Source organism: Melospiza melodia, chromosome 10 (genome assembly GCF_035770615.1).
Source record: "Melospiza melodia melodia isolate bMelMel2 chromosome 10, bMelMel2.pri, whole genome shotgun sequence".
NCBI classification, from domain to species: Eukaryota; Metazoa; Chordata; class Aves; order Passeriformes; family Passerellidae; genus Melospiza; species Melospiza melodia.
Genome location: NC_086203.1, coordinates 20,632,171 through 20,645,199, shown reverse-complemented (window position 1 = coordinate 20,645,199; position 13,029 = coordinate 20,632,171). Strand labels below are relative to the sequence as shown.

General features: G+C 50.9%; 1 protein-coding gene across 1 annotated transcript in view; it reads right to left on the bottom strand.

The window, feature by feature from the left end:
• Positions 1-370: 370 nt before the first annotated feature.
• The window catches only part of PLXNA1 (plexin A1), a 111,668-nt gene continuing 99,009 nt past the window's right edge, over positions 371-13,029 (bottom strand). Inside the window, exons 25-32 of the mRNA XM_063164785.1 lie at positions 12,110-12,269; positions 11,449-11,552; positions 10,932-11,028; positions 10,091-10,281; positions 9,234-9,403; positions 7,339-7,551; positions 4,278-4,428; positions 371-895 (exon numbers count right to left, since the gene is read on the bottom strand). Of these exons, the coding sequence (XP_063020855.1) occupies positions 800-895; positions 4,278-4,428; positions 7,339-7,551; positions 9,234-9,403; positions 10,091-10,281; positions 10,932-11,028; positions 11,449-11,552; positions 12,110-12,269 (1,182 nt within the window). The 3' untranslated portion in view covers positions 371-799. The remainder of the gene's footprint in view (positions 896-4,277; positions 4,429-7,338; positions 7,552-9,233; positions 9,404-10,090; positions 10,282-10,931; positions 11,029-11,448; positions 11,553-12,109; positions 12,270-13,029) is intronic.

Sequence of the window (13,029 nt, the reverse complement as noted above, 5' to 3'; positions counted from 1 at the left end):
GACATATTTTAGAAATATCAAAGCTCCCTTTCCTGCCCACCCCTAAAGCCCCAACCCCAAATCTCCCCAGCATCAGTCCTTTAGCTTATCTCTTAAAATCGTTTTTGTTAGTTTGTTGCAAAAAATTCAGAATATTTTTTCCCCTCCCATTTTTTAATTTTTTTTCCCTTTAAATTAAAAATTTTGTTTGTCTCGTGTAAATTGTGCAAATATAGCAGTTAACACTAGTGGCAGAAGGCCAGAGAGAGAGAGAGAAGGGGGCAGAGACAGAAAAAGAGAGAGGAGGAGGAGGAGAGGGGGTGGACAGCTGGGGGGAAGGAAGGGAGAGCAAGTCAAGTACAGTAAAAATAGGAGCCCACCCACCCTCCCTTCACCAAAGTAACAACAACATCCAAACGCCTTCCTAGGAAGCCCCGCGGTCCCGACCCTCCTGTGCGGGCTCAGGGGCTCTGCCCGAGGTCCGTGGGGCAGCCCAGCCCCTTCTCCTCTGCCCCCACGGCCTCTCTGCAAGGTCCCTGCTGCCTGCCGTGGGGCTGGGGCTTGCTCTGTGGCTCAGGGAGTTCCATGGACGCTGCTGCTGCTGCTGCTGCCGCCCTCGGGGTTCGTGGTTTGTTCCGCTAAGCGCGAGGTTTCTCTGGGTGGCCGTGGGGAGCTCCCGCGGGCCCGGCCGGTCCCAGCCCCAAAGTCTTGTGCCCACAGCTGCTGCTGGCCGGTCCTTCCTCCCTCCCTCCCTCTGTCCATCCGTCCGTCTGTCCGTCCTGCCGCCCCGCTGCCGGACGCTGGCGCCGCCGCCGCCTTCTCAGCTGCTTAAGGCCATTGTGTCGATCGCCTGCTCCAGCTTACTCCGCAGCCGCTGCCTCCGGGCCTGCTCATCCTTCTCCAACGCAGCCAAAATCTGGGGAGAGAGGGGAGGAGAGACAGTGAGGAGGTGCCCTCCTATCCAAAGTGGCTCCTTGTGGCCTGCTGGCTCTTTGATGGCATCAGGACACAGGGATGTGGCCCCATGGGAAGTGTTCTTGTGCCCCAACAGGGCCAAAGGAAGTGTAAGGTGAAAGACACCACTGTGAGTGGTGGCGTCCACAAATCGAGCCCATCAGGACCCCCAAAGGGTCTGCAGGGACACCAGGGACCTGCCTGACACTAACGAGGAGCCAACCTGCACATGGGAAATGAAGAAAACACAGTCAAACAGCGGGTGAACCCCAAATCCAAGCCAATGACACCTTCCCACCACATCTGTGACTCCAACAATCCTGGAACACCGCAGGGAAGCAGGGGTTGTGTTTCAGAGACCACAGTCAAACCATGAACTGGTTCCACATGCACAAAAACACCAAATCCACAAGGCTTCAGCTGCCACAGTGTTAAAACCTGTCTCATTTCATCCCACTGGGGGAGAGTGGGGTGCTGGAAGGGGACATCAGACAGATGCACCAGCAAAGCCTGGGACCCCCCAGTCCTGTTCAAGGGGTGCACCCAGAGACACCTGAGAATGACTTTCCTCCCCTGAAATCCTTTCTCTACACAAGCTGCTGATAAGGATGACAGACTGCAGGCTGGAGGGACAGTCCCCAGCCCTGGGCTAGATGTGACCATGCCCCCAGGCCTGGGGAAGGACTAGTGTAGAGGATGAGACTCAGAGTAGGGAAAAGGGAGTAACAAAGTGTAAAACAAAGGGGCAATTGCCCTCCCAGCAGCCAGGAGTCTCGTCTCAGTAACATCACACCAGCAGAGCAGAAAAGCTGATTTGAAAAAACAAACCTGACAGAAATCTCATCTCCTCGGGTGAGCTAGTTGAGAGAGCAAATTTTTTGCAATTATATATCAAGGCATCCGTCAAAGGGGACTTGATTAACCATTTCATTGGCTGCATAATTGGAAACCAACTGTTGTATAATTAATAGACTTACTAGGAGGCAGGCAAAGTCCATCAGGAGCCCTACAGGTAACTTCTTAATGGGGAATCAGCTCCCTTTGATTAAGAGCTGCTGCAGCGCCGGCGAGTTGTTGAGAGGCAGGCAGAGCATGCTGAGGAGCATCCACCACTCTGCCACAACCAGCCTCTGGCCACCAGGAGACTGGATCTCCCCCAGGCTATTTTGGGGCAGAACCAGGCTGGCCTCTGTCTCCTGGGGCAGTAAGAGATGCCTGATGGGGAATCTCTCCCCAAAAGAGAAAGAAAAGCTACATCTGGGCACTGGTGTCAGCTCCCAATGAGGGGGAATATCACCAGCATCAGCTGGACACATCTGATTTACCTCCTCTGGCAGCAACATCTCAGGGAAGCAGCTGGACTGGGAAGAACTCATAGATTCTGCCACAAACCTGCTACTGGGAACACTCCCCCCCATCCATCTCCACAGATGCTCTCAGCCCTCATTATACACACAGAGTAAAATACCTGTAGTGACACACAGAAATCAAAACCCCACATGCCTGAAAGGTGCCTGGGCTGGAACCAAATGAGATTGGTCAGAGAAGTGAAGGGAAGCCTATTCCCCCTACCTGCCTCCTCTGCCTCTCCCAACCAGACAGAGGTATATCCTGGAATGCTGAGGTGCCAAATGATTCCCAAACTGCCCATGCACTTATTTACTCTTATCTCAGCCTTATGGAAACAATGCAGTCAAAGGAAACCTGTGCTGAGTGTAGAGACACCCAGGTTTGTCACCTGCTGTAAGGAGCCAGGACCACTGATTACCAAGATGCAAGTACCCAAATGAAAATTAATTATGATTTTCATTCACAGCCAATGACAGCATATTATTGCACTGAACAACAGGAAAAATTATTCTCTCCCATTTTGCATCAAAGAGGGTGCAATCGGGCTGCATATAATTGTGCTTAATGATGAAAACAAACAAAGGGAACAGCTGCGATTTATTAATCCCATTACAAATAATAAAAGAAGTTCCTGAGAGCTGTGAACACACTTGTGATGCTCAGAGAGCAGGCAACAGCAAGACACTCAACAGATGTCAGGCTGCTGTTGGCAGGCAAGAAGAGGACCTGTGCCCCTAAAGAGCAGCTCATTGGTGCCATGGGTTCATCTCACATGGTCCCCTCCATGATCTTGCCCAGGACTTGGAGGATTTATTTAAGGATTGTGGGACTTTTAGCCTGGAGGAAGTGAGCAATGGATGATGGCTCAGGGATGATAGCTGGACCACAGCAAATCTGGATTGCTCCACTTTCACTCTCATGGTAGCCACAGAACTGTGTGCAAGCTGTAAAACCCCAAAAGCCCTTCATGGCCAGCCCACTTCCCAGAGCAATAGGGGCCTCTGGAATGTGTCATCCAAAATCATCCTAAGGGCTGGCATAGAGGTCCCACCAGCACAGTCATCAGTACATGGCCATCAGCTGCATGATGACCACAGCATCTTCACAAAAACCAGGATCTCCTCTTCCCTCCTGTAAAGCACTGAGTTCCATAGGATATTGGCCACCATGATTCCAGAGCTGACCTTAAACCCAGGAGCCAGGTCTGCTGCAACTTGACCATGGATTCTTTAAATTCCCACCTCAAAGAGGCAGTGGGAGAAGCCTCTTTGGATTGCTGCGTGGTACAACAGGCACCCCATTTCCTCTCCTGGCTCTGAGTGGGAAGATGTTCTGGCACTCTGTCACTTGAATTAGCCACCATTCAGATATAGTCATCAACTCCTTTATTGAGACAATAAAATCTGTACTATCCTGCTATGTGTATAGACCTATATTTTACTGTAGTTACATATTTTATTGCTTTAATAAGATGTAGGCTGTGGATTTGAGCAGAGTTTTGAGAAATTAATTTGTACAAATTACAACAGAGGAGTTCTTAACCATCCTTACTGACAACCATAAAACAAGCACTGGAGAGACCACCACATCCTCTAAGATCCCTGGGGAGAGGAGCCAAACACCACGTGTACAGTTCCACAGCACTGGTACCACCATGGTGCAGGGTTGGTGGCAGTGAATAGGGGAAGCACGCTGAGATAATGCTGGGAACTCTGCAGCCTCATGGAGCTCATGTGCCAAATGTGTAGAAAAATAGGTGTTTCCCACATTACTCACTACAGAAAATATGAGGAATGAGCACTGCCCACTCCAGCTCCTGGCTTCATGCCTCCCAAACCTTTCCTTCTCCAGCAGCCCAAGCACAGACATGGAACATGTTACTATTCCACATTTCACGGTTTGTTTTTCTATAGGAAAAAGCAGGGGACTGCAGAAACAAGGACAAAAGGACTCAAGTGGCAGCTCAGGCCTGCCTGTGCCTCACCACATCTTACCTCATCCTTGTACTTGGTGATGTAGGAGTAGATCTCGTGCAGGGCACTCATGCTGTTGAACTGGCTGAGGTGTAACCGTGACTGCTCCGCCAGGTACGCGCTCATGTCCTGGTCACTGATCGCTGGCATTTTAGCTATATCTGCATAATATCTGCAGGGAGGAACACAGGGGTGGCTCAGAAACAGGGACAGGCACGAAGGGACGGGTCCCCACCACCATGGTCACAGAGAACTTGCCTGGAAAGGCAAGTGAAGAGCATCTTTCCTCCAAGCAGGGACATACAATCACCCATTTTAACACTGCTCATTAAGAGGTCTCTGAGCATTCCACAGAGCAGTCTGCACAGTTAAAAATGTGCTCCTGATGAAGCAGCACCCAGCTGAGTCCAATTCTGCTCACCATGCTGGGAAGCCAAGCAATCTTGCTCTAAGGGATTTTCCACCCTCTCCTAAACTACACATTTTTTGTCCTTCCCATCCCATTGGCATGCTACATGCAACAGGACCCTCCACACCTGCAGTAGCACACAAGGTTTTGCTACTGCTCTCCTAAGGTCACCATGTGCCTAAAGCCATCAATGCCCCTTTGCATTCAATTAAATACTTGGGTTGTGAACACATGACAAGGTGACATCCTGCCCCTGCAGCAATACACGTGCTGTGGCAGTGGAAAAACAGAATACCCAACAGGATGTTGATCACAACCTTGAGAGAACAAAGCTGCAGCATTCCCTTACAGCAGGAGTTACTCCAAGCAGACACACCAGTGGGCTGGCTGCTGAGGACTTTTTGGAAGCCAGGGTTGTGTCCATAGGCCTTGTTTTAAAAGCAACCCCACCCCCAGCAAATAAGCTCTTCCAGCATTTCCACCTGGAAATGCAGAGTGCCAGCCTCTCTCAGGTATGCTCTGCTCCTCATGACTCCCCTCTTGGTAAAGTTTCTGGTACAGTGATTAGCACCACTCAGCTGAACGCTGAGATGGAACACTGCTGAAGCACTTGGATAGGAGCAGATGGCAGCAAGACCACTTGAGAAGATGAATATGAGGATCCACTCCATCCCACTGCACTGAACTCATCTAGTGATAAACCACTTGGGTAGTTTTAACAAAGAGGCTCATTCATACCCAGAAAAAGATGCAAGGATGCTGCCAGGAGAGCAGCGGTCTGAGGTGAGGACCTCTGACTAAACCAGGCATCTCCTACACCCCCAGAGAGATCTCACATCCCAGGAGGACATCCCCTAAAGCAGCAGTTTCACACTCTAGGTGTTATCATGACGTATAGGGTGGGAAGAAACCATCCTTTTTCAATACAAGTGTGCATGGCCCACATGGACCAAGACTCCAGTCACACCATCCATTTCCAGAGGACACCTGTGACCCCAGCAGTAGTCCCTTTGGGTTTCCCCAGGTTTCCCTCTTCCTAAGCCTTTCCCTGTGCTATTCCTGCCTCAGATTGGCAGGATGCCCTTCTTTCAGCTGGTGCCTGAGCCACAGCAGCAGACAGACCTGCTGTTGGGACCGGCAGTCCCACTCAGCCACCCCCACACCACCCCCATCCCTCCTCTGCAAAGCTCTGTGACTATAACTGTGCCAAAAGCAGAAGTGCTGATTATGCCACAAATCCCTGCAGCAGAGGAACAGTAGTAGACACAGTCACCCCCTGCACAGGACATCTCTGCCCCCTGCTCATCTGCCTCTGGGACCATACTGGAGGTAAGCAATGGCAGGAACATCTGTCACCACTGAGATCTCCCACCTCCTCCCCGGGGACGCAGAATGTCTAGACCAATGTTTAACTCAGAAATGGTTTGATACCTTTTTTCTTCCAGGCACATACACAGAGCTGAATATTTTTGTCATAGAGATGGCAAGGTCAGAGAAATTCACCTTATGAAGCTTGTGATGTTCCTGTGGGACCCCACTCCAAAGCCCCATCCAGCCCCATGCAAAGAACTTCCCCCTATTACAATGCAGCTCATCTCTCAGCTCAGGCATCATATTTCAGGGGCACCTTTCCTTCTGATCCAAGCCCTGCCTTCCTCAAGGGAAGACACTTTTCTTTGTACTTGCCTGTGAAACAGCAAGCATGCTGATGGTGCAACAAAAATATCTGTGTACAAACAGTACCCAACGATGCTTTAGGCTACAAAGTTCCACCCTTACAAACAAGAGAATATGACATTTACTGTTGTCTGGACATCCTTCATTTAGTTCATTCTGTATTTGGTCAAGATGCTGAAAAAGGGCTCTCAGTTACGAAAAAAGCAGAATCTTTAGCCCAGTACATCATCACCAAGGAAAAGTTGCAACAGCAACCTGAAATCTGGCATTTTTTAAGTTTCACGAAGTTTAATTTCACAAGATGGCAACATTTTAACTGTAGCTCTACTTGGAGGGCTTTGGAGGACATCTCCTAGGTTTCTCTCCCAAAAGGATAAAGCTAAACACAGCATTATGCCTGAGTGCATCAATTTGCAATCAGTCTCATTCAAAACCTGAACCTTTAACACTACATTAATTCAGCAGGACAGAGGGACATCTCAGCTAACAGGGAAGGTGGAAGCTGTTGGAAGGTGTCAGGGGACCTGCTCCCCTCCCTGCTCCTCAGCACAGAGACTGCAGCCTGAGCACTGGGAAATGATAATTTTCAAGCATTTCAGCAAAAACTGCATGTATTGTTGTGATACAAAAAAAGCACTTCTCTAGTCCAAGGCTGAGTTCTCACTGCTCTTCAAAAGCAATCAAGCGAGGTGTTAGTAATTCCCTAGTACAGACCAAGTTTTTACAACAGAAAACATCAGGCAACCTAATAGTGGAGGTTGCTTTTAGCACCCCTTAAGCAAGTCATAAAAGGCTCTTTAAAACAATCATTGCAAACTCATTCCAGGAGACAATCAGGAGAAGGCATCATCCCCAAACAAGAGGACCACCTTGTGTGAGCATTAGGACAGTCCTGCTGCAGCCAGCTACCAAGAGGAGCCCTCCCAAAAACCCACATCCTCACATTAATGAATAAGTCCCCCAGGAGAAGCAAGGAGCTTTGCCAAGTCTACTCACCTTTCTACCCAGCTCTTGTAGTTGGGGATGTCCTTGGCATACAGTAGTTTGTTGGAGGGAGAGTCCTTTCCTAGCTTGTGCTCAGAAGTTGAGCAGGAGTCCATGAATGTCTGAGCCACCACGGATAGGCAGGCATCAGTAATACTGTTCTTGTGAATGTCGAACACAAACTGGGGGTTCTTAATCACATTCACCCAAAAACGTAGAGGTAGACTGAGGGATGAAGGAAACAGGAGTCAGCACCTGAACCACACCCTGCAGGGCAGCTGGCACTTGGATGCACCTCCAGCTGTGGAGAAAGAGCCTCCCATGACCCAGAATTGGGCAGGTTGATTTTCCCAGCATTCCAGGGATGCAAACACCCTGGGTAAAAGGCCATTCCCCCTGCCCACCCCAACAAGGCTGCATTTCTCCATGAAGAAATTCCTCAGCACTGCCACCATCCCCAAAGGCAAAGTAGGGCAGTGCAGATCTGTGGTTCCTCAAAGGATCCACTCTCCCAGGAGAGACCTTGCTGAGCCCGTGGGTCAAACCAGGCACGGTCCCTTTCTCCTACATTAATAATCCATTTGAAGGCACTGTGTGGCATTTCACACATCTCCCGTGGCAGAGGAGGGAGTTAGCTGGACTCCTCAAGGGACTCATTAGCACATTTAACACCAGAGGAAAATTTAGGTGGCCTCAGATGCTGGAAATAAAGCTCTCAGCTGTAGAGACAGCAGGTCTCCTGGCGAGCCATCGACTGGTTGTTTGCTGCTTACTGACACCACATGCCACCCTCCATGGCTCCCCTTCCCAATCCTGCTGGTCCTCTCCTCTCCTAGGAGCACCTCAGAGCCTCCCCCACCAGAAATCCTCCTCACTCTGTCATACTCCAGCACCTACACTCAGTGAATGCTTTTATCTTAAAGAAAACACACTTTGTTCCCCAGGACTTTCCTAATGAGGGTACTGGGTGCATGTACATATTTCATTTGTGAAGGGAATGGCCTGGAGAAATTAGCTCCACATGTTGAATTAGCGCCCAGAGATAAGCACAGGCATTAGTATGCAAGAGCCTGTGTGCCCAGCCCCTGAAGAGTGGGGCTTTTTTCCTTCCTTGCCTTTCACTCCTTCTTTTAATATAGGAAGCTGAGTTATAAATCAGTTCCAAGCACTTCCACGCTCTCACATCTCCATTTAAAAATGTTTCTTTTCCTGCCCTGCTAATTGCAAACAGTTACTGAACTACACAAAAGCGATTTGGCTGCCATTTAACAAATGCCAGACACGGGGAACATACGTACCCGTCTCCAGTCACAGTAAAATCAGAGATGAAATCAGTGAGGCAGCAGAAATGAAAAATGCCAGAGGGGGCTGAGGAGCCAGCACCTGCCTGAGCCCCAGCACAGCACCCAGGAGTGTCACAGGAGCGTCACAGACTGCCCTGCCCCAGCGTTCAGTGATCAGCAGAGCAGGGGCTGGCTCTGCAGGCAAGGGCAGGGAGGATGTGCACACACAGAGCTCTGCTGGCTTTGTTTGGGCACGGCTGAGTGACAGCCAGAGTGTGGAAACACCTTCAGGACAGCAGAGATGAGAATCGGGGCTGGCATCCCTGGAGGAGCCCGGAGGACGACGGAGAGGCCAAGGTGAGATGGGAACACAGCCCTGAGCACTGCAGCCATCAGGGGGAGCGTGGTGCTTGGGATCTGGGGAAGGGCTGAGGGAGCACTGCATTCCTGGGATTTTTTCTGCCAAGGAAGGCATGAAAGGGATTTACCCACACCCGAAATACAGAGATGTGGGCCTCTCTTGTCCTGGATCATTTCCAGGTTCATATTTCTGCTCCCTGCGGGAGGGCTTGGAAGCTGTGATGTTCTTAGCCCACCCCCCAGCCCACTGTCCTTCTTCATTACCAGTTACTCTTCCAGGTGTGCCTGACATCATAATCATTGATCTGATGCTTATCAGCTTGTTCATCCAGGAAATCAAACATGTATTTGATGGCGAGGGGCAGTGCACTCCCACGGTGAGCTGTGCTGAAGATGGTCTCAAACAGGTCATCCACAAACTTCTGCAGGGTGCCCTGGGGAGGAGAAAGAGAAAAGGGCTGCTCAGCAACACCCTGGGCCAGCAGAGAGGTGGGTCTTTAACTAATGGTCAGCCTCTAACCAATTTCACTTCTATTCCTACACCTGAAAGAGCAAGTGTAGGAATAGAAGACAGTACAATCTGTGTAACCCTGCTGGTTCTCAGTGGTTTATACTGGGAAACAGACACTGCAGTGATGAGGTATCTCCTTCACTGTATGATCTGGCATGCTAAAAGTATACAAAGAGAAACACCATACAAAACAAAAAAAAGTGTTCTATGTGCTGAGGGAAGTGGAACATGCTGCAGTGCCAAATGCCTGGGTTAATCACCCTTCCCACACCACCAGTTCTGCAGTTTTACCCCAAACACCAGAGGCACCTACCCCAGGGCATGTCTACTTTGCAGACCAGCAGTTGCTCAAGGATACAGGGAATAGTAAAAACACCAAAAGGGGCAAAGAGCAAACAGGAAAATCTACTCAGGGAATATTCACTGTAGTTTCAACACACAAACCCTTCACCTCCAGCTCAGAAAAGAGACCAGGTGAGGACGTCTTCCTGTGCTAGAGCAGGAGGCTAACAGAAGAACAGTGCTTACCACTTTTGGACAACCCAAATCACTACCCATCCCCAGGCACATTTCCAAAGCCAGGCACCAGCTCTGGCTCTCTGGGCCATACCTTGGTGGCCAGCAGACGGGTCAGGTAGATCTCAGAGACCATCTTGCTGCCGCGGTCGCCCTCCCGCTGGTCCATGTGGTCGTGGTTTTTCACCAGGTGCCAGAGCTTGGTGCCGCTCTCCAGGTCGGGGGTGATCATGGGGGTCCGTGAGCGCAGGCTGTCGGGGCTGCTGGCTGTCCTCAGCATGCTCTCTGCAAGCACAGGGGATGCTCCCACCCTGCCACCTCGGCCTCACCAGCAGCCCCAGCATCCCCCTTGCCTCCACAGGAGCTTTGGGACTCAGCCTCTGCAGCCAGCATGAACTGGGAGCTCTGCTGTGACCATCCTCACAGCCTGCTGGGCCACAGGCAGGCCTGGCTGATGCACAGGGGCGAGGACAACCATGGAGGGAATTCTGCAGAGCCTGTCCTGCTCCCAGCATGCAAGTGCCAGGATCACAGATGCTTCCTGATCACACTATTCCCTTCCAAACCAAGGCTAAAGTACACCTGCCAGTACATTCGTGGGAGTCTTCAACTCTGCTCTTTAAAGTGCTAAGTGCCTCTGTGCTTATTTTAATTAGATTTCAGGGGAATAAAAGGGAAAGGATCCCTCAGCAGCAGCCATCTAACATTTGCCTTTTTCCCCTGAGCCCAACACACTGCAAAGAAAGATGGCTCTGAGGGCACCTGCTCCCTCTCCAACACTAGAATAGGTAGCATTGTGCAGGAGGGCTGGGAGTTTGGAGGACTTTGTTCACATGAGTTACAGTTATAGTCACTTGCCCTGTGGCTTGGTCCACATGCCCAGCCCAGTGTCACCTCCCCAGCCAGCCCAGAGGAGGATGCCCATGTGCACTCACCATATCTGCTGAGGGATTTGGTGAAGGTGGAGGAGTTGGAGATGTTGTAGGCTGAGTTCTGCTTGGGCACCAGGGCTACCGAGGAGCCGTCTGTCACCTGTGAGCAGAAATGGGCTGAGCAGGCTGCCACAGCAGAGAGGCACAGGGGAACAGCCCCAGCACAGGGAGAAACCAGCCCCAGGGGGATGCAGTGACACTGCCACCATCCCAGGGACATCATCTCCAGCAAAGGAGCCTGACATAGCTCTGTGACAGCTGGGGGAAGGGGAAGAACAGGAACACATCAGGAAGCTCAGCATGAAAATGGCAGAGTAAGGTCAGAGTGGGAAACAGCCTCTATGAGCCACGGAAATACCCCATTTAACAGGACCACAAACATGAGGTGCAGGCAGGAAAGTGACTACAGACCTCCTGGAGAGCTGAGCCCAGGCCCTGACCAAGCTGAGGAGGGAGAAAAGATGCTCAAGCTCAAAGCAGCTGGTGACTGCTCCATGCTCTCCATCATGGACAGCCTTACCTGGTAGTGGGCCAGGGTGTTCAGCCTCTTCCAGTCATTGTCAATCTTTGTGGTGACATCCTCATCCTGCAGTATGATGCGGGCCATCCTGCCCTGCCGCCACTCTGCCCCCACGAGGGAGAAGGATTCAAGGATTCGTGGTTAGTGAATAATAGAAGCATAAAGATAAGGCAGGGTAGAGCACAGTCCCAAGGCATCAAATTAAGAGGGCTCCCAGCCCTCTCTGAGCCCCAGGGCTGATGGCTATCAATGTGTTGGACAAATCCAAGTACTCAGGGAAAGACAGCATCAGTTTGACCCTGGTGACTGCTACTTTTGCTACTCTCCACTCCCCTGTCCCACCTTTAAGAACAGGACTATTAACACTGCTCTCAAGTATTGCTGGCCTCCTTGGAAGTGTCTCAAGACACCTCAAGCCTGCAATTCAGGCCCCAGAAGACCAAAGGGGGCTGTCCTCCCCACCCCTTCCACTGGCAGGATCCACACCCTCATGTCAGGCTCCTCACACACAGTCAATGCCACCAGCATGGCAAAGTGAACTGAACAAGCACAAATGTGCTTCTGTAGGATCTGTTGATCCTGTCCTGCACAGATTTATTGGCACTTCTGCCCTTAGTCACATCCCTGTTCCCCACAGGGCAGTGCTTGGGCTCTCTCTTACCCAGGTCCATGTCTCCAGCTTTGGGTCTCTGGGAATAGGGCACGCCCTTGTAGACAGCATCCAGCAGCTTCTCCTTCACCTGAGTGATGGTGTCGCAGTTCAGCACCTTGACAGGGATCTCTGGGGCATTCTCATTCTCAGGGTTCACACAGTTGAGGGTCTACACAGGGTCAGAAAGGGTCGAGTGAGAGGCTGTGACACACTGGCTGCAAAGGCAGGTCCAAGAACACAAGGCTACAGCTGTCTACAGGCCGTGTCTGCTCACCTCCTGAGCTGCTGTGGAGTTGTAGCCTCATGGCACATCCCTGCTCCCCTTTCCCCACCTCTCCCTGCCACCCTCAAACCTCCAATTCCCAAAAGGGAAGCACAGCTTCAGTGAAGGAATCCATGCCCAGTGCACCAAAGCCTGTTGAGAACAAGAAATGCCCATGCACATTCCACTCCCCTCCCAAACCATCCCTGTGGAGACTGAGCTGCAGGTGAAGAACCAGCTGCAGGCTCAGCCAGGGGAAGGGTCTGGCTTGTCATTTAGCTGGACATAGGACATGGCTCAGAAGAAAGAGGAGAAGTATCTCTCCATCTCCTGCAGTAACCTCAAAGCTCTAACTTTGATCCCCACCAAACATGAGCTCCATATAGCACAAGCTCAACACATCTCCCACCCAAACCTGCCATTGCCAGGGGTTTGCTTGGAAAGATATGGAGCAGGATTTAGTTCATGTTTGGCTTCCTTGGGCCCATGGCAAGAGCAAACCTTACCAAGGAAAGGCCCTGCTTCTGACCTTGTCTGAGATGGGCCCCACTCAGACAGGGTGAGAGGCACCCCAGGAATGCTGGAGAGAACAACAGACAAAATTCTGTCTGAAAGTATTTTGTGTGCCTCCAAGATCTTGTTAAATAGGACCTGGCAGTCCTGGTAA